This window comes from Nicotiana sylvestris, chromosome 9, assembly GCF_000393655.2.
Source record: "Nicotiana sylvestris chromosome 9, ASM39365v2, whole genome shotgun sequence".
Taxonomy (NCBI): Eukaryota; Viridiplantae; Streptophyta; class Magnoliopsida; order Solanales; family Solanaceae; genus Nicotiana; species Nicotiana sylvestris.
In genome coordinates, this window is record NC_091065.1 from 110,735,043 (window position 1) to 110,756,954 (window position 21,912).

Sequence of the window (21,912 nt, forward strand, 5' to 3'; positions counted from 1 at the left end):
CAATCAGATAAAACTGATTTACAACAATAGATTAATTTTCATATCATACGCCGATTAATAATGTGAGAAGTTGTAATAACCAGTATAATCGCAGAGTGCATTTTTTTTTTTTTTACAGTATAATATCCTGAAGGTCAGTTTAGTAAATGCAACTCAAGATTAGGCCACACCTAACCACAGTATTTTCCTTGTGTAAATAAATATGCATGTGATCATGCAAACATAAAGATAGTGCTTAGTTTTTCTAGTATTGTGGATATAATATTGTTGCACACTAGCAGTTCCAACCAAAGATAAGCTTACTAGCTGCTATCCAATATGGCATCAGCTGCGCTTATTCTGTCGCTTCTCATTGCCGTGCAACTGCCATATTTGAGAAGCTTGTCTTTACAAAGCAGTAGCTATAGCCCACTTGAAAATCAAGAAAAAGACAATATTGGGCAGTTAGAGGAATGGATATCTTTGAATGTGAAGCACTACAACAGAAAGAGAGCAGCAAGTTTGAAATGGATGCAAGAATCAGTCAGAAACAGGAAACAACAAGTTCCATCGTCTAGTAGCCTGGATCCAAGGCTTAGAAATGCGGAGTTGAACAAAATTTTAATCAGTGTGAATCAAGAAGGAATTGGCAATTTCAAGACCATTAAAGAAGCTCTTGCTAGCATTCCTGTTTATAACAAGCGTCGTGTCATATTGGATATCAAACCTGGAGTTTATAGGTATGTATTTGCTAATTCCTAGTACTCCATCACTGACGACAATATAGAAGATATTTACACGATCAGGTTAATGACTGAATTGCAGATAGATACACACATGCATACACTAGCTAAAATATGGATTAGTAATATGAAACTGTGAATAATTTTTAAATATTACGTCACTTAAAAATTAAATATTGCAAATAACTTTTGATAATAAGCATAAAGTGGTAACATATATAACTGATTTGTTAATGATAGTACTCCATAATAATATTGATGGTGAAAAACTCTTTTAGACTAGCAGAGTATAAATCCATCTTAAAAACAAATTAACTTGCTATGACCTATTAAACTATACTATAGTATATAATATCTTTAACCACTCAGCATATATCAAATTTAAAAACATACATAGTTACTACTAGCAGTAATTTTGGGAGAGGGAGGAGTAAAGGAATATTAGTGATGCGGATGAAATTTTAGAATATTATCAACTTATAGGGAAAAGATTAACATTCCAAGAAGTTTGCCATTCGTGACATTTCGGGGGGATAGCAGCGATCCGCCGAGGATCACAGGCAACGATACAGCTGCGGCCGCTGGAACCGACGGCAGGCCTTTGAAGACATTCCAAAGTGCTACTGTTTCTGTGGATGCTGATTATTTTGTGGCCATTAACGTCATTTTTGAGGTAAATCTCTATATTCTTGTCTAGGGGTGTACTGTTTTTAAAAAGCTGTTTACTAGACCAATAGTCCAATACGCAAATGAATTAAGACATTCCCTATGCATCCAGTAGGTCCATGATTCTGTTGTAAGGTATCACATGGATTTTGTTCAATTAGCCTGTTTTTGTCAAGCTTGCATGATCTTTTCTAAATCATTAAGATTATTCCTACACTTTTTATGTAGTTTTTCAATATTTTCAAGTACCAATGTGAGATCTTTATTCAGATATCAAACAAATTTTTTACAAGTTCGTAGGTGAAGGCAAATTCTACTGCCATACAAAACATTCCAAAGGATAAAACAAAAATTGAAACAGCGTTAGCATATATAAGTATTGCTAATATTTGAATATATTAGTGTCTCAATCAAAGACAAGGCAAATTGCAGTTTGCAGGTCGTGCACTGACAAAATTGTCCTCTGTATTTGTGTCTTTGTAATTGGAGCGCTATAAAATTTAACTTGTCATAATATTGGAAACGTCAATATAATGTCACTATATAAAGGAGATTGGCAATATATGTACTACATTTGATAAAGAAAATTAAGATACGTAGGAGATAGAACATTGGTTTTGTAGAATACAGCAGCACATGTGGTAGGGTCGGTGGGAGAACAAGCAGTGGCACTGAGAATATCGGGGAACAAGGCTGCATTTTACGACTGCAGTTTCTACGGAAGTCAAGACACCCTTTACGATCACAAGGGACTTCACTATTTCAATAATTGCTTCGTTCAAGGCTCTGTTGATTTCATCTTCGGCTATGGCAGATCCCTCTATGAGGTCAGTTCATCTTTCCTCAATTCTCATATTTTATTACCCCACCGTACATCCTCTACTTATTGAAAGATGAGATGAAAATTTACATTTTCTTGTTATTAATTAGGCCGTTCTGAAGAAGTTAATTAAAATTTATGATTACACTAGATCATAACATACCATAAGTTATTTATCCTTGAACAAGGTGCTCAATTGTTTAGGCTCAAAACATAGTATGCGTGTGATCCGAATTATACGTTCGTACTAATTGTTAGTAATCTATATTTGCAAAGTAATTCTGGAAATAAAATAACGTAAAAACATAAATATAAAAGAAGCAGATATTAATGTGAGTCCACTGAATTCACAGTGTTCCTTAAGGAACTTAATCCCCTCCTAGTATATGAGGTGATGGATTATTTCCTGCCAAAATAGAATGGATTACACGCTGGTGTAGCGGTACTTCAAACCCAGCGTTTGAGCATACACAAATGATTGGTAGCAAATCACACTTATTGTTGCTTTCTTTCAGTTAAAACAATGCAGAAGAAAGAAGGAGAATTCAAAATTTTCGTAAGGAAAATCTGAGGAAATGGCCTGCTATTTATAACCAACAGGTTAGATTTAAACGAAGAGGCGCAACTCTTCAAGATGATCATTCATGTACAACGGCTATTATGTAAATGGCTATTTACGCAAAATAAAACGGGAAAATAATATCTGAGGGAAACTTTCCTGAACTACGGCCGCGAGGCAATTATCTGTAGTCCGCAGAATTAGGACTGCGGCTGCAATGTATTCTTCTGCGGCTACACAATTCTTGTGCGGTCTGCAATTCTTAGTGGCTCCTGGACTTGGTCTTTTTTCACACCCTCTGATCTTCAGCTTAGAGCTCAGCTTTGCGGCCGCAAAATTCATGTGCGGTCTGCAATTTGCGCAATTGTCTGCTAAAGTTTCCCTCTTTGTTTGCGGCCGCAGATGGAAATCTGCGGTCCGAAATTTCTTCTGTGGCCGCAGAATTCCTATCCATCTGCGGCCGCAATTTCTTCTGTGGCCGCAGAATTCCTTCTGCGAACCGCGCAGTTGTGCTCCTACACCCTTTATTTTTTTGTGCCCCGGACTACTTCTTTTTGAGTCAAATTTCATCTCGGGAGATTAACTTCCATCATTCCTGCAATTTGTATAATTTCATTAGTATCGGGAACACAATTCAATGCTTTTAGACTAAAACTAAAGTTAAAAGGCGCTAATAAGCAGTCAAAATCCCCACTTATCAACTCCCTCAAACTTAAGTCTTTTCTTGTCCTCAAGAGAATAAATTAGTTCCTACCTCCAAAAGTTAAGGGTCATTTCAACGACTCGAAGGTGAGCCATCCACACATCAGTTGGGACCAACAATTACCCACACTACTCATGAATTATCAACAAGGCGACAAGTTAAACATTCATACACATATAGTTCTAATGTGACATTTGAGCTTCAAGAGTTAACTTAACTCATCAAGGACTCTCGCTCTATCTTGTAGGTCATGGTGGATTCCAAACTCTTCCTCCTCTAGTTTCCATTTGCCAATCTCACTTAAGAATTTAGCACTCAATTCAAAGATTTATGAAAGGTTCGGTCATCTCTCCCAGGAGAATGTCACAAGTACGACTTCAAGTACCATAGGCTTGCCCCTCATGTAGATTACCATTAATGTAAGCTCACTCGGCTCAAAATCAAGTAGGACTTCTTTCGGGATGTAATGAAAACTTTTGGATTAGGGATTGATTCAATATGGGTAAGTGGTTACACCTTCCTTAAGCACTCCATTTTTCATTTCTCGGCTCACACTGTGCCTATTCCTTGAGGCATTTTCTTTCTCTTGGGTGACTAGAGAGACTTAACATCACTATTTCTTGATTATTACATTCATAACTCTCCATGTTTTGGATCATTGTCTTTCTTTAAATCCCTTCAACTCTTCTACTTATTCACTTTTTTGTATTTTTTTTATTCTTTTCTTTTCTTTGCCTTTCCTTCTCATCGTTTCTTTTCTCTTTTTATGCCTTGATACCTTTTTCAATTTCCTTGTCTCTCCCCTAAACTTATATTTTTAGCCATTTGTTTCACGTGAGTGTTAAGAAAAGCTCGGGTGCCAAGAGAGGGTCATAATAGAACGGGTAAACGCTTGTAACGTGATTTTCCAATGAGTAAGTCCAAAGGCTCGAAGGGATTAACTAGGGATGACATCATTTGTAGGCAATATAAAATTCAAACGGGCCAAGGAAATCCTATAATCACTTCTCAAGCTAAGCACGACTTACGATTTTTCCTTGAAATACATTCGGGGTAAGTTTTAGACCTTTTGCACAAGTATTTGGACTAATGAAAAAGCAATTCACCTCTCACACGACTGGTTAAAGAGGATAGAGTTGAGGGCCCACAACAACCACATTCAAGTTTGAAAATCACTATGGTTCAATTAAATCACTCGACGGTTGTCAAAGTCAACACAAGAGTCACAAAGTCACTAACTAGAGCTATTTCTTTCAAAAATCCTATTTTTAACCATAAGCACATAGTTAAGTGTGTTGGTACCAAATGAAGCACGATTGACTCTTTGAGCATGACTCTGTTAGGTCTTTTTATTCATTACTACTACCATTATTACCTAAACACAAACGGACTCATTCACTTAAGAAGGGTGTCACACCATCCATTGTTGGGACAAGTTACCCGGTTCACACAACAACTACCTTTGGAAATAACCACGGCATTAAAAAAACCAAAGGCTTATTATCTACTAAAACATAAAAAAGAAGCTACTAAATCAAACACTAACTTGTACGGAAACAAACATCAAGAAGCTACAAAGCAAAAACTATTGAAAATAGAATGAATATATATAATGAGAGAAGAGACAGAATATTTACATAATGAGAAAGAAAAAGAAAATAGCATGAAGTTAATTACAGGCCAAATGTCTCAGAATCATCAAATAAGATCAAATAAACTCCACCTCCTCTCCCGATTAAAAATAAGCATTGTCCCCAATGCTTAACAAAATAAGAATAAAGGAAGGGAAAGAGTGAAGAAAACTCCATATAGATCCTTGTACATCTTTGTGTCCATAGCAACATCACCGCCCTCATTCTCATCCAACTAGATATCATCATCTTCAACTGTGGGAGTGACTGGGTTGGTGAACATCTGACGCGCTGCCTCGGCAGTGTCTGCAGCAAAGTCTGGCTCCTCAGACTGGCCAACTGGCGCCTCTAGTGCTGATGGTGCTATAGGATCTGGGCCTAGGTGGTTTGGGTCAATCAGCATGTCAAAAGGGAGATCTCCGACTGCAGCAAGCTTGGTCATCTATCTCCAGAGCTTATCCATTGACTTCTTGCTAGCCTGGGACTTTCTCATTTTCTTTACTTCTTTACCCAGCTCTTCGATCACTGAACCAAGGTCTCCATGATAGTGTTCTGGTTTTCCAGGAGCTTCTTCAATGTTTCTTCAACTAATGGGGGAAGTTGAGGTTCCTGAACGGAAGACTATGCTGCAATAGTACTAGATATGTTAGATAGCTTTGTTGTGGCTGTCTGCATCCAATTGTTGAGGATCACCAATATCTAGGAGACTCGCAGCACAGAAAGTGGAGTAGTAGGCATGGGCACCGGCTTCAAAGCTGAGGTGGAACCTGTGGCAAGAAATGCAATGGGAACTGAAAATTATGGTGGAGGCATAGCTGCGACACTAGAAGAAGGTTCGGCCGAAGTGGATGGACCATCAACTGCTTCCGCAACTACCATAATTGGCTCGTCAAATTGGCCCGCAGTGGTTGGAGGCTTAACTTACTTCTTTGGGTTCTTAGCATCCATCAAAGAGCACCATGAGAAAGGCCTTTTCGGTTGCCCCTTCGTATCATAATCTCTCAGCTCTACACCTGCATCTGTGAGATACTTTGTAATAGTATTGGGATACGGGTAGGACGAGTCAGCTTTCCTAGCGATCACAGAGATGTTGGCCGACATCAAGGCACCCACATTGATTGGATACCCGGCCATAATAAAAGCAACTAAAACTGTCCGAGGAATTGAAAGATAGGTCTCATTCTGGCACGGGTTTAGTTTGCTGCAAACAAAGGTTTGCCACCCCTTCATCTCAAATTTTAGAGTGTTCTTCTGAATAGGAACCCATACTGTGATCCATGGTGGTGGTGGTCCAAGAGCTGCTAGAATCTCCACTAACCAAGGACGAGTTGCCTTCTCAAGTGCATACTTCTCTAAGTACTCTGTGGGCTCGACATCATCAAGTCCCAAGTCTGTGTTCAATGTGTGCTGATCAAATCACACCTTGAGGTTTCTCACTTTCGTCACCTTTGTCCCTTTTTTGATATGCGCCACATTGCGTAGAATTCCGTGACAATGTACTCCTTAGCATCCACCATGCATTGGGTAAATCACATCCACCCTTTGTGTTCCTTGAACTGTTTCAGCATTGTTGGGTTATACTTATCTAGATCCTTCAACTGAAATTGTCGCTCAAGAGTGAGCGACCTCACTGGACATCATTCACGGAAACTGGAGAAGGCTGCTAAGTTGACAAACAGGTCCTCCCATACCTCTTTCTTCTTCGACCTTTCAAGGCCAGCAACTGTAGCATCTCCCCCTCTGCCGTCATCGGGGATGTCCTGAATTGATGTATCTAGTGCCTCAGAGACAGGTGTAATGGAAGGCTCAGAAGCTTGACTGGCACTGTCTGATCCCTCGGAAGTGCTATGAGATGAGGAGGACTCGTCCTTGAGTTGATATCTTCCTGGCGGTCTTGACTGGGCATCCTGCTGCTCTTGTACAGAGGCTGAGTTGGCCTCTGATGCTTCCCTAGATGGGACATAAGAACTGGTCTCGGAGAGGTTTGCACCTCTCCCTCTGCCGGTTGTAGGCTTCTTTGTGATGGTTCTTTGCTGGCCGAGGGGTAAGGCACTCTTACTTCGACCCCTAGAAGGTTCACCCCTTTCTCTCGAAGTGTCGCCTTTGCCTCTAGATCGAACCATTTTCTGTAGCAAGCAAAGGCAGTTGTTAATTGCAATTCAAGTTCAGACATACACGGACACACCAGTAAACACAGTGAAGAACATAGTTAAGACATGCTGTAGGTTAAGGATCTGCGGTCCGTACATTTTCCTTTGTGGCCGTAGATTTGGCCTTGCCGACCGAACAATTCTTTCTTGCGGCAACAGATGTGGATTGCGGTCCACACATTTTTCTTTGTGGTCGCACATCAGAAATTCGATATGTGCCAACTCTCTGATAACAGAGAATTAGCTATTTCACGGCCGTAGATTGTTTTCTACGTCCGTACAATTTGAATTGAGGCCGCACAGGCTAGTCACCAAATTGTCAACTCTCTGATAACAGGAAAAGGGTTGTTCTGCGGCCACAATGGGATTTCTTCAGTCATCACAATTTTCTTGTTGCCGTAGAACCCTTCTTTACTAAAGTACCCTAGATTCAACTTTTGCGGACTACACAATTTATTGTGCGGCCGCAGAACTCAAAATTACGAACAAATATCTAGGGATTGCAATTTTTGCACAAATTTTGACATTGTATCAACATATAAGCATGAAAATCTATTTACCCAGTCCCCATAGAGCATGAACTAGTTGACCCATTACTAGTTTAATTCCCCCCCCCCACACATGGTTGTATAATTGAGTTCTACTGACAAATATCCTAAAAATACTGTAAAACTACAATTCAAACTAAAAAATTGAAAAAATATAACAAGTAATTGAAGCATACCAGATATGAATGAGTGCAAAGAATGAGTGATCAACAATTGTGTTGTGTGTGGGTAGATAATTCACCAGAAGATTTCAATTTTTAGTTTGTGTATGCTCAGAGAGGGAAAAGGGTATAGTAGCCCTAGCCCTCTTATTTATAGTTATAGATTTTTTATAAGAGAAGAAGTCCGAGTGTGGCCGCAGATTTCCAATTGCAGACCGCACTCTATTACCTTTTAAGCTTAAACCAACATTTTGTCTGCGGTATGCAGAAATTTGTGCGCGACCACAAATCCCTATTGCGGACCGCAGATTTTGTGTTGTGGCCACAGTTCTAGCATTTCTCTGACAAACCAACTTTAAAGACTTGTCATTTTCCACCTTCCAGTTATGCGGTCCGAAAGTCATTTGTACGGATGGAGAGCACTTTTGTTGCAGCAACCAAAATTGTGTGGTCCGCACAATGCACTTGCGGTCCGCAATTCCTTCAACTTTTAACCCAATTTTTGTCCACAATTCCTGTAAGGCACACTCATCCCTGCAACACACTTCAAATCAAGTTAGCACCAAATTAACACTTAACAACAAAAGTAACAAAAAAAGAAAAAGGAACATACGTTGCCTCCTAATAAGCACCTAATTTAACGATGCGGCACGATACAGAATACCATCAGTTGAAATGAATAGCCGCCATGACATGGCCATCTCCAACGTTTCTCAAATAGTGCTTCACTCGGTGCCCATTGACTCGGAATACCTCATTGTTTTTGTTCTTTAAGTCCAATGCACCAAAGGGTGTCACACCCATAACTTCAAAAGGGCCACTCCATTTAGACTTTAACTTCCCGGGAAACATCCTCAATCGTGAGTTGAACAACAACACAAGATTGCCCACCTTGAACTCTTTGTTCCAAATTTATTTATCATGAAGGTATTTCATCTTTTATTTGTACAAGGACGAACTTGCATAAGCATGGTATTGGAACTCATCCAATTCATTCAAATGTGCAACCCTCAAATTAGCGGCTACATCCTAATCAAGATTCAACTTCTTTAGATCCCACATGGCTTTGTGCTCAAGTTTCACCGAAAGATGACAAGCTTTTCCAAACACCAATCGGTATGGAGACATTCCGATAAGTGTTTTGTAAGCCGTCTTTAAGCCCATAATGTATCATCAAGTTTCTTGGACCAATCCATCCGATTAGCATTCACTATTTTGGACAAAATACTCTTTATCTCCTGATTGAAGAATTCCACTTGACCACTTGCTTGTGGATGATAGGGATTCGTGACTTTATGAGTAAAAACATACTTGCTAAGTAAGGTGTCGAAAGCCTTGTTATAAAAATGTGACCCCCCATCGCTTATAATAGCTCGTAGAGTATCAAGCCTTGTGAAAATATTCTTCTTCAAGAACGCCACCACACTTCTCGCCTCATTGTTGGGTAGAGCAATGGCCCATGAAGTCAATACCCCACAAATAGAAAATATCAATCTCCAAAATGGTGGTGAGGGGCATTTCATTTTTCTTTGAGATTCCACTGGACCTTTCACATTCATCACATCTTTTCACCGAATCACTTGCATCCTTTTAAAGAGTGGGCCAATAGAAACCACAACTTAGCACTTTAGCCGTCATTCTTGCTCCATCATGGTGACCATCATATGGCAAAGAATGACAAGCCCCAAGAATTTTAACATTGCTCTTCTTTCGGTATACATCTTCTAATCACCTAATCCGTACAAATTCAGAAAAGGTACGGTTCATCCCAATAATAATCTTGACAATCCCGTTTGAGCTTCTTTCTTTGGTTTGAAGAGAACTCATCCCGGATGATACCATATACAAAGAAATTTGATAGATCTGTGAACCATGGCACCTCTTGCATTGAAATAGCCAAAAGTTGCTCATCGGAGAAAGAGTCATTGATTTCAAGGCCATCATGTAGCCTCCCATCCTCCTCCAAACAAGACAAGTAGTCCGCCACTTGATTTTCACTCCCTTTTCGATCTTGGATGTCAATATCAAACTCTTGCAACAAAAGCACCCATATCATCAACCGAGCTTTGGATTCCTTCTTACTCATAATATAACGAAATGACGCATGATCCGTGTGGACAATGACCTTTGCACCTATCAAGTACGGGCGGAACTTCTCAATTGCAAACGCAATGGCAAGGAGCTCTTTTTCCGTAATGGTATAGTTGACTTGGGCAATATTCATGGTCTTACTAGCATAGTATACCAGATTAAAAATCTTGTTGAAGTGTTTCCCCAAAACAACCCTCACCGCTACGTCACTTGCATCGCACATGAGCTCAAAAGGAACACTCCAATTTGGAGCGGTGATAATGGGAGTAGTTATCAACTTGAACTTTAACAATTCAAAGGCTCTCATGCAATCATCATTGAAGTTAAACTTAGCATCTTTCTCAAGGAGCTTGCACAACGGGTTCACCACCTTAGAAAAATATTTGATAAAACACCAGTAAGACTCTGCATGGCCTAAGAAACTTCGCACACCCTATACCGAAGTTGGAGGTGGAAGTTTAGAAATCACCTCAATATTTTCCTTGTCAATTTCAATTCCATTCTTTGAGATTTTATGGCCAAGGACAATATCTTCCTTGACCATGAAATGACACTTCTCCCAATTGAGAACCAAATTTGTTTCTTCACATCTTGCCAATACTTTGTCCAAATTTGCAAGACAATCATCAAAAGAATCTCCAACCACTGAGAAGTCATCTATGAAAACTTCAAGGTAGTCCTCCACCATGTCCTTGAAAAGAGCCATCATACACCTTTGAAAATTCGTTGGTGCATTGCACAAACCAAATGGCATACGCTTGAAGGCGAAAGTACCATTGGGACATGTAAAGGTTGTTTTCTCTTGATCCTCTGGAGCAATAAGAATTTGGTTGTAGCCCGAATACCTATCAAAAAATCAATAGAAAACACGGTCGGCCAACCTATCAAGCATTTAGTCTAAGAAAGGAAGTGCAAAATGAGCCTTCCTTGTGACTTTGTTGAGCTTGCGACAGTCCATACACACTCTCCAAACGGTCACAACTCTTGTAGGAATCAACTCATTCTTTTCATTGGTGACCACCGTCATGCCCCCCTGATTTGGGACACATTGAACCGGAGAAGTCCATGAACTATCAGAAATAGGGTAGACAACCCCGTCATCCAACCACTTGATAATCTCCTTTTTGACCACATTTTGCATAGCTTCATTGAGTCTCCTTTGATATTCAATAGATGGTTTGGCACCTTCCTCCAAGTTTATCTTATGCGTGCAAAATGCATGGCTTATCCCCAAAATATCCACTAATGTCTACCCAATAGCCTTCTTCCTCTTTTGTAGCACCGCCAATATAGATTCTACCTGCATGTTAGACAAATAAGAGGAAAGAATAACCGGTAAAATAGAATAAGGGCCAAGAAATTCATACTGAAGACGTGGAGGCAACAGCTTCAATGCCAAGGTAGGAGGCTCTTCAAGTGAAGGTTTTGTAGGAGTTGTCTTATTTTCAAGATCTAAAGATAATTTATGGGGTGTATATTTGTACGACCCCATTCCTTGCAAAGAGTTCACACATTCCGTGAAGCCATCCATCTCGTCATCATCAAAGTTGAGAAAGACGGCCTCCAACATATCACCAACATTTATCATAGCACTTGTTTCATCAACAATGACATTGGTCACCAAGTTCACAAAAGAGCACATCTCAGTGCTATTGGGTTGCTTCATGGACTTACACACATGGAAAACCACTTTTACATCACCAACCTAGAAAGTAAGTTCTCCGGCTTCAACATCACAAAGAGCATTCCTCGTAGCAAGAAAAGGTTTTCCAAGAATAATCGGCACCTCATAATTGACTTCACAATCGAGAATGACAAAATCCGCAAGAAGAATGAACATATCAACACGAACCAAAACATCCTCAATCACTCCCAAAGGTCTCTTCATAGTACGATCGACCATTTGCAATCTCATAGAAGTTGGACTTGGTTTCCCAATTCCCAATGTCTTGAAAACCGAATAGGGCATCAAATTGATACTTGCCCCAAGATCACAAAGAGCTTTAGCAAACTCGGAACTTCCAATTTTACAAGGAATCGTGAATGCACCAGGATCTTCCAACTAGGCAATTGCCCTCACTTGATGAGTGACTTTGATAGTTTCAAAATTCATTGGCCGCTTCTTTGTCACAAGATCCTTTATAAACTTTACATAACCGGTCATTTATTCCAAAGCTTCAACTAATGGCACACTGATTGAGAGACTCTTCATCATTTGAATAAACTTCTTGAATTGGTTTTCTCCATTTTGTTTGGCAAGTCTTTGAGGGTATGAAGGTAGAGGCTTAGGCAATGGTACCTTAGCCTTTTACACTACTGGCTCCAGTATGACAATAATGTGATCCCTATACGGGTTCACCTCCTCTTAAGTCTCTTCCACTCTATCATCAATATCAATCCGAACATCATCATTTGATTGCACCATATTTCTCGGGACCTCTTCTTCTTGCGCCACTTGCTCATCATCCATAAGTTGCTTTTGACTCGAGGTGGGTGCATTCCCACCCTTTGGGTTTACCACTGTGCCACTTGGTAGTGCCCCCTTAGGACCAGTATTTAGAGCTTGAGAGATTTGCCCCATTTGAACTTCTAAGTTGCAGATCGATGTGTTGTGTGAGGCAAGTTGGGCATCCGAATCGACATTCTTTTCCATCATTTGCTTGAACATATTCTCCATACGCCCCATTTCGTTGTTGTAAGAACTTGGACCATGGGAAGGATAAGAAGGCGGGTTACTCGATTGTTAAAACATCGGGGGCCTTTGAAAACCTGACCCCCGATTGTCTTGATTATTGTTCCATCTACCTTGATTGTTACCCCCTCCCCCCCCCCACTATTACCTTGATTGTTACCCCTCCCCCCCCCACTATTACCTTGATTGTTTCCACTCTAAATTCCTTGATTGTTATTGTTATGCCAATTCCCTTGATTGTTATTGTTATGTCAATTCCCTTGATTGTTTCCACCACTCCAATTACCTTGGTTGTTAGAATTCCAATTGCCTTGATTGTTTTGAGGATGCCATTGTTGTTGATTTGGGCCTTGGAAATTGTTTTGTTGCCCTTGGAAGTTGTTCACATATTGTACCTCCTCTTCTTGTCTATTGTAAGAATCATCTTGATCAAAGCCACTATCCTCTTGCACATAATTCTCTACTCGATGTTGCACTTACGGACCGTTGGTCCTTCTTTTGTTCACCATCATGTTCACTCCTTCCATGGCATTGACTTGCTTAGGATTTTCTACTTGTTGAATTTGAGACTTTGCTAATTGATTCATGGTGGTAGTCAATTCGGCAATGGCTTGCTCATAGTCATGCAACTCTTTGTGAAGGTGGATCACGTTGGGATCACCTTGTGGAACATTAGCCTGGAATTTCCACGCCGATGAAGTTTCCATCATTTTATCCAAAATCTCACAACCCTCCACATAAGGTGCGGTCATGAAATTTCCACCGGCAAGTTGATTCACAATACATTGGTTGGTCATATTAATCCCACGATAGAAAGCTTGTTGAATCATATTCTCTGTCATAACGTTGTTGGGACATTCTTTGATCATTGTTCTATACCGCTCCCATATCTTATATAGTGGTTCATTGGGATCTTTATTGAATGCTAGAATCTCATCCCGAAGTGTAGCCATGTGCCACGGAAAGAAGAACTTAGAAATAAATTTCTCCGCCAATTCATCCCAAGTGTAAATGGAATGGTTCGGCAAACGTTCCAACCAATCTAAAGTTTTCCCTGTAGAGAGAAGGGAAAAAAACTTAGCATCAATATATCCACAGAGACATTCATTTGTTTACTCCCTCAACAAGTGTCCACAAACCTCTTCAAATGTTTGTATGCATTTTGACTTGGAGCACTAGTGAAGAAACCTCGTTGCTCTAGCAAAGTGAGCATCACGTTGGTGATTTGAAAGTTGCCCGCCCTAATACAAGAAGGGACTATTGCACTTGCATAACCTTCATTAGGTAACACCCGGTGTGGAGCCGCTCGTGGTGGAGGTGGGGGTGGAGTGGGGACGTTGTCATGAAACACTTGGCCTCCTCTATTGGCTAGAGATTCAAAGGAACCTTATCAACTTGCTCGTCCTCGATGTCCACATCCCCCAAAACAATATTTCTACCTACGATATTTCAAACACATTAGTAACATGGAAGGAAAAGAAGATATTCCAAAAACACACCCAAATATATAGCTAACATCGTTTTTTACTCCACGACAATGACACCAAAAATTGATCACGTCCAAATGCACACCTCATAAGAGGCATAACACGGTTGTATGCAATAATAAAACCAACAAAGAGTCGGAGTAGAATCCACAAGGAGCTAAGATGGGAGTTAGGAGTATATGTTTGGAATGAGCAAGTGAAGTATATAGATTGCACTTCCACAATAGGGTATTTGTTTCTATATCTAATATTAATATAAGGAACGCAAATTAAAGATATAAGACTAGAGATAATTGTCTTGGAGGGTTTTCCAAATATATAAAAGGTCATGACCATGACCTAGGTATTTGCCTAATGGGATAAAGACTTTTATGCTCATTTTCTTGATTGGGTTGTTTTATAGCTCACAACTCTATGTTATACACTCAACACCTCTAGGTTAGAGAGTGGTTTTTTCCAATTTGGCTTTCTCAAGACCAAATGGGTATCAACCAAAATAATTGATAAGAGCTCAAGTCGGGTTATTACTATCTCTAGGTTAAACCCTTTAATTGGAATAATCAATCTCTCAATTGACCCAATTCCTTGTTAGCTAAGTTAATCTAGACTAGGTCCCTCTTTCTCAAGAAGAAACTAAGCCAATAGACATGAATCGATGTTTGCAACCATCAATTCCACAAATTAAGCATGAACTAAGCTAAATAATAAATACCCCATCATAAACAAGCATAATCACCCATAAGGTTTACACACTAGGGTTTGGTCACAACCCTATTAAAAGTCTAGTTTCTCATAGTGGGTGCAGAAGAAAACAAAGAAAAAAAGATAATTAAACTCATATTGAAAGATTAAAATAAAGAAATCTAATGTTAAAACACCAAAATATGCTAAAGTTTCCTAAAACATCAAAGAAAAATGGCTATAGTGCTTCAGATATTCAAAACTTGACCTAATTTTGTGAAACTCTTCTATTTGTACAAGGTTGAAAATCTCGGACAAAAATGCCCCCCGAGAGGTTCTGCGGCCGCACAATTACGTGTGCGGTCCGCAGATTTCTTTATCTTGTCGGGATTTGGAGGTCTGCGATTGCATATTTCAGAACTGCATCCGCGAGGCAATTCTTCTGCGGTCCAAAGAATTAGGACTGCGACCGTAAGGCATTCTTCTGCGGCTGCACAATTCTTGTGCGGTCCGCAATTCTCAAAAGCTCCTGCACTTGGTCTTTTTGCACATTCTCTGATCTTCAGCTTCTAGCTTAGCTTTGCAGCCGCACAATTCATGTGCAGTCCGCAATTTGCGCAATTTTCTGCTAAAGTTTCCCTCTTTGTTTGCAACCGTAGATGGAAATCTGCGGTCCCCAATTTCTTCTGCGGACGGCATAGTTGTGATCCTACGCCCTTTATTGCCTTGTTCCATAGACTACTCCTTTTTGAGTCAGATTTCATCTCGAGAGATTAACTTCCACCATCTCTACAATTTGCATAATTTTATTAGTTTCGGGAACATGATTCAATGCTTTTAGACTAAAATTAAAACTAAAAAACGCTAATAAGCAATCAAAATCCCCGCTTATCATATACCTAGACAACCATAAGTCATACAATTAATCCTTAACCATCTTTGGTTCTCATTGTTATGTTTGTTTTATCCATGAACACCGCTTAGTTTTAGAAGTGCGTAAAGAACTCCTTACAAAATTCTTCTTGAAGTGGCTAACACTTCACACTTCCATTGGTGATTCCTAAGTGTGTCATCTCGTAGATACACTCTTTTGATATACCTCGTATCAAATTTAGAAACCATTAAAAAGCCTTAGTGATTTATCTTTGGTTTTAAACATTGTCTCATCACCAGAATGGACCAAAAATTTAGCTGACAATGTTGAACCATCATTAATGACTTTTTTTATCTCCCTAAACCTAGATCTTGGGGTCTCCAGTCTTCTAGGTAGAGTTACCGCCACAATGACTTTGTCACGACCCAAACCGATGGGCCGGGATGGGCACCCGGTACCTTACTCAACTGAGTACCAACATAACATATCTTTCATATCATTCTATCATAGGTAAATGAACCGGAGTAAAGCATGAGGGAATGCAAACTTATACATATAAAGTACAGGCCTATAAGGCCGGCATGATTCTTCATATACTCAAAACATAGGCCGATAAGGCCATACAAGTATCCGTATACATGACATCTATCTACAAGCCTTTAAGAATACATAATATCATAAAGGTCGAGACAGGGTCCCACCATACGAATCTATATATGTACTAATCATATTGACCAAATAAGCAACTCCGAAGCAAATGGAGCGCACCAACACATTATGCTGAGCTGATAGCGTACTTAGAGGACTCTCCACCTGTCTATCAGGACCTACGGGCATGAAATGCAGTGTCCCCAAGCAAAAGGGAAGTCAGTACAAATAATGTACCGAGTATGTAAGGAATGAAAATCAGTAACTAGTAGACATTAGAGAAACATGGAGTAAAAGACTCAACATGTATATCTGAATAACTCTGTGAATCATTTAGTATTATAATGTCATGCCTATGCATATAAATATCATACTGTGCATGGGTATATGTTTAATAACACCATCAAGTCTCTGAGGGCATCCCATTATATCATCTCGGCCACTATGGGCAAATCATCAACATATACCAGCTGATCAGGTGGTGGAGCGTTCATAACGCCATAACATTTTCTCATATCCCATATACATATATATACATATATACGCGTATATAACGTCATCTGGTCATGGGTCAATGTACATGAATGCAATGCATGAGAAATACGTCAATAAAATCTCTTGGAATATCATAAGACCACTATGCCTTCGAGTAATATCATGAAGTGAACTCTTTCAACATAAGTATTTTTCTGAGACGCAAGAACAGATGATAGAATAATATGACACATGGAGAATTAAGAACATAAGCATCTCTAGCATTTTTATGAATAGAGTCATTTATGGAATTTATGCATTTGCATGTTTCATTTGCATCGTATGGATCATGCCAAAAGAAATAAGGGATAGCCTTAACATACCTGCATGGCATCTTCCTTATTACTCAACCAAGCTCGACACAATGCCTTGCATCTTCAACAAGTGAAATGATATTGTCGTCAACCTATAATGTCGTACCATCTTATTTGGCTAGTCATATGGCTTAAGAAAAATCGGGCAGAACCTCCCCTATTTTTAATACATCCCAAAGAACACTAAGGGTCATCAACAGCCTAACAACAACAACTATAACCAACAATAGCAACAACAACAATGCAATCCAATATGAGTTTTTCCAATTATCTTAACAATCATATTGAGCGACAAGCTCATTTTTACTCATAACAAGATATGAATTGAATCCAACTCTTATTTCATAAATTAGTTTACAACCTTCAGAATATCATACTTATATGTATCATATTATTTCTAGTTTAAAACATCCACAAAATGCCTTCCAAAACAGCCCCATACATCTAGCACCCTAATTGTTTACCGTCAATCACTTGTTTTTCATCTTTTCTTCTTCAATCAACTTAATTAACACATAGAAAAGCTTTAAAACAGCAGCCGCAACATTATCAAATTATTTCTCACAATTTCTAGCCACCACAAACCATATATTTAGCAAAAAAACAGCCCAACCAAAGAGAACACCATATCTCATGTTCTTTCAAGTGCTATCTTATGGTTTTTCACTCAAACAACACAACCAACACAAGATTAGCCTAAGGCACAATCAAGAAGATGTTATACATATCTTCGATAGCATCTACAACTCGAAACTCTATCTCAACTTAGCTCACAATAGTCCTCAATCACACCACAACCTCATTGAAGCATTCTATTGTAGTCTTTAACACCTTTGATGATGATTTGAGTTAATTTCCCTTTAGTTTGGTTCTTGGGATATTGGACCAGCTCTTAGAGAGAATTGAGAGTGTTTTGGTGTATGTTTTCTATGTATAATGACGAGATATACAAGGAAGAAGATAACTTATAAGCACACCGCCTCAACTCTCCAAGTAGGTGGGTAAGCTGCCTGCTTGGCAGCTTAAGCAGTGCAACTTCAGACGCGTGTATCTCTCTAATCCAATAGCGTATTAGCAAACGATTTGTAGAGTTGGAAACTAGACACATAGGGATTAAATTACATATAAATATCTCCATGTAACTCTCAATAGATTGGGATAAAACGGCATCGCAACTGGCCTATAAAACTGCCAGTTTCTCCGAAGTGCGGCGACATGACTTGGCGACCCTACTGTATAAATTAATATTTTGCTATCCGATGTCATATGAATAAATGATTTAGACTATTGGAAACTAGGTTACAAGACCTTCATTTTGTATATAATATGTCCCAAAATAACCTCATATGACACATGAAATATATTGCTCAAAATACTTCATTACAAGGCAAATCCTTAGTCGGTTTTTCCGCAACTTAAATCCGATTTTTCCCAAACTTTATATTTTATATCAAAAAACCATATATAGTTATATCTTGACTTTAAACTCATTTAAATCATGATTAAAAAGTCTCATATTCATCTTAACTTGCTTAAGAACTTCAGTAAACCTTTCTTATCCTTGTAGAAAGATTTCGTCCTTTTGAGTTTACATTAGATAATCATGTAATGACAATGACGTCTGAAGTACGGGGTGTAACAACATTAAATCACTTTATATACTTTTAAAGAAGATCTCATTTCCGAGCTTACATCAATTTACTTACAACATACTTTCACGTACAAAAACATGGGGTGTAACATCATTCTCCCCTTTGGAACATTCGTCCTCGAATGTTGACGTATGTACTTATTAGTCTCATATCCTATAGATCTCATGAATATTTTAATATTGTACACAATCTAGGCAATTTTTCTGTGAATAAATTCAAAGACCAGGGCATTCCCTTTTTTAGGCTTCTTCTCACATCACGACTTGTGATCGGAATTCATCCAATCCCGTAACTTTGACTACCTTCTGTGTTGCAGCATTTATGACTCTGTCCTTTTATATGCGGATCTTCTCTTTTTTTTCCAGCTTTTTGCCAATCTCTTTACCTCACTTTGTGAACACATACAGAACTATAACAAGATGTCCCTTGGAGTATATAGGTGTACTGAAGTTCTTCGCTTGGTACTTTGCCGAACTTACATATATTGCAATATTTTTTTCCTAGTCTTGGTTATTTGTCCTTATGGCTTTAGTGCATCTAAGTATGTCATACCTTACTATAACACTTACTTAGGTTTATTACCGAGGTGTGCTACACAACTCTTGGTTACTTTCTATTGCTTATCCCATAACCTGCTGGCGCAACTCTGCCACATTAGGAAAACATAATCGACCCCGATATCTGAGGACTCCATCTCCTGTAATCTCAAATTGTGTCTTCTCATTTTGAGGGGTTGTATCTCTATAATGATCTAGAACATGATCTTCATACTTGCATTCCTTTACTTCAGTAACTAAAGAGGATGTTGCCATTTCCTAAATAGTAACTCCAGTACCATCTGAATCTAGTAATCAAATTCCAAGGTTATCTAGCTGATGAATCTCACAATCTATGTCACTCTTCTCTGGCTGTAAATATGATAAGCTACCCATAGATCTACGGCTGGGGGCGTCGACTACTACATTTGCCTTCCTTGGACTGTATAAAATATCAACATCATAGTTTTTCACTAGCTCCAACCATCGCCTTTGACGTAATATATTGTCACTAGGGCTCACGTCTCATTGGGGAACATCTGAAGTGATTTTCCTGATCCACCTAGGGGTGATACTATACTTGAATAACTGCACTTCATATCATCCCAACGTGATTCATTTTGTGGGGGTATTCTAATATCGTGCCATCCATAAAATCCCTTTCCTTTAAATCATTACTCAATCGAAGGCCCAAACGGCATCCTCTTATTTATCACAATTACACCATTATTCTACTAGCAGGGTAGCATTTCATCTCTTCTAATTGCTCCTATTCTTAGACTCCTCTGAGTTCATTTAGACTGTACCGAGCTTTCTATAGCTTATGGAAACCATCAGCTCTCTTGTTTTGATGGGCTTAATCTCAAGGCCTTACCTGTTCTCGTCACCTTCTCACTCACCATTTCACACATTTACTCCTATCTACCTAAAACCTTGTCGCTATAGGATACTTTAGCATGCAACCTACACATATCGATTCATACTACTCAAAACCTTCATTTACTTGGTGGCATCATAGATTTTCTTTCATGCCTTCTCAGTTGTCTTTAAATGTAAGAAATAGCTTTTCTGGGTCGTTGTGCCACTTGTTGCGTTAATACTTGGCTCATCTTAGTGCCCTCAAATGTTGAAATTCCATGCAACTCATATGATCTTGAATATCACCTTTTGATTTTCTTTATTCTTATCGTTCATTAGCCACCATAGGTGCCACTTTCTTATAGAGTGCATACAATGTTGTGATAATGTTGTTACAAGATCATATCTTCTTTATGTCACTATGCTTAAGTTGAAGCATACTTCCTTATTTTCTCAACTAGTCTTAACTTACCTCCCGCAATGGATCCTTACGTATCAAGTGTTCATTTGCACTTATCTATCAATAACATCTTGTGATGAAACCCTTACTGCCTCTCCCCAGCATCGTGCTTGCATAATGTTCTGGAGTCGTATCTTATCTGTAGGATCTGAATAGATGCAATCCCATTCCTTTCACCTTTTTACCGCATTCTTTCTTTACTATTCAATCGTTACATCTTAATCTTTGGATTCTTTTCACATCTTCATGGACTCTTACTCACCTTGCGGTAACCCTTCTGTACCAAGGATAATTGAATTCCTTAATCACGAGGGTGACACCTAGTGTAACTAGAATACTTAGTCCCTTAAGCATAACTTTGCTTATAATGCTCGCTTTAGGGAAGCATTTTCCTGAATGACTTTGAAAGGTTATTCTTCTATTGTCCATTGTATTATCGTCGGAACATAATCTCTGAAATTCTCTTGATGCCAACTATTATCAAATTATTCGGTCCCTAATTCATGTTCAACTTATCTTGTTCACTAGCCCATAATGATTTCTATTATTCTAGGGGTCTAACTTTTCCTTTTGGTAATCACGTTGGAGTCACCAACTCATTTTTTTTGAAACGGGGATATGACTTTATGGCTTTTACTCTTTTATTGCCACAAGGCCTGTCACATCTTGTCTTTTCCCTCACTGACTATAGACTTTGTTACTGTGTCATATTTTGATATACAATTATCATCCATTTATCACATCTTACTCATAATGCTTCATTCACTCTCTTTTTATTCTCGGGCTAATATTTTTGTCCATCACTTTATTCTAAAACTTAAACAAAACATTCTTTCACTTTTAGCTCCCCTTACTTCATCTCACTGGCTCTTCGGAATGCCTAACATTCTCCCTTTCTTTTTTTTTTACTCGGGGCTGGAGTCATACTAAGGTAAATATTAATCCCTTCTAGGATCCACTGCTTATTTTCTGAAGTTTCTAAATATTGTAGTATTCATATCTGATTATACTATTTTAGAGTTCACTATCTAGGTGTCTCACAAGGATATCTATTACCACATTTGCACTATCCTTCGGAAATATCAACTAATGCTAACAATCCATCCATAATTTTGGGTTAATCTA

The 21,912-nt window shown here is 38.9% G+C and overlaps 1 protein-coding gene across 1 annotated transcript in view; it reads left to right on the plus strand.

Annotated features, from left to right (window-relative positions):
- Window positions 1-231: 231 nt before the first annotated feature.
- The window catches only part of LOC104235848 (probable pectinesterase 53), a 34,128-nt gene continuing 12,447 nt past the window's right edge, over window positions 232-21,912 (plus strand). The window contains exons 1-3 of the mRNA XM_009789676.2: window positions 232-719; window positions 1,206-1,395; window positions 2,012-2,215. Of these exons, the coding sequence (XP_009787978.1) occupies window positions 319-719; window positions 1,206-1,395; window positions 2,012-2,215 (795 nt within the window). The 5' untranslated portion in view covers window positions 232-318. The remainder of the gene's footprint in view (window positions 720-1,205; window positions 1,396-2,011; window positions 2,216-21,912) is intronic.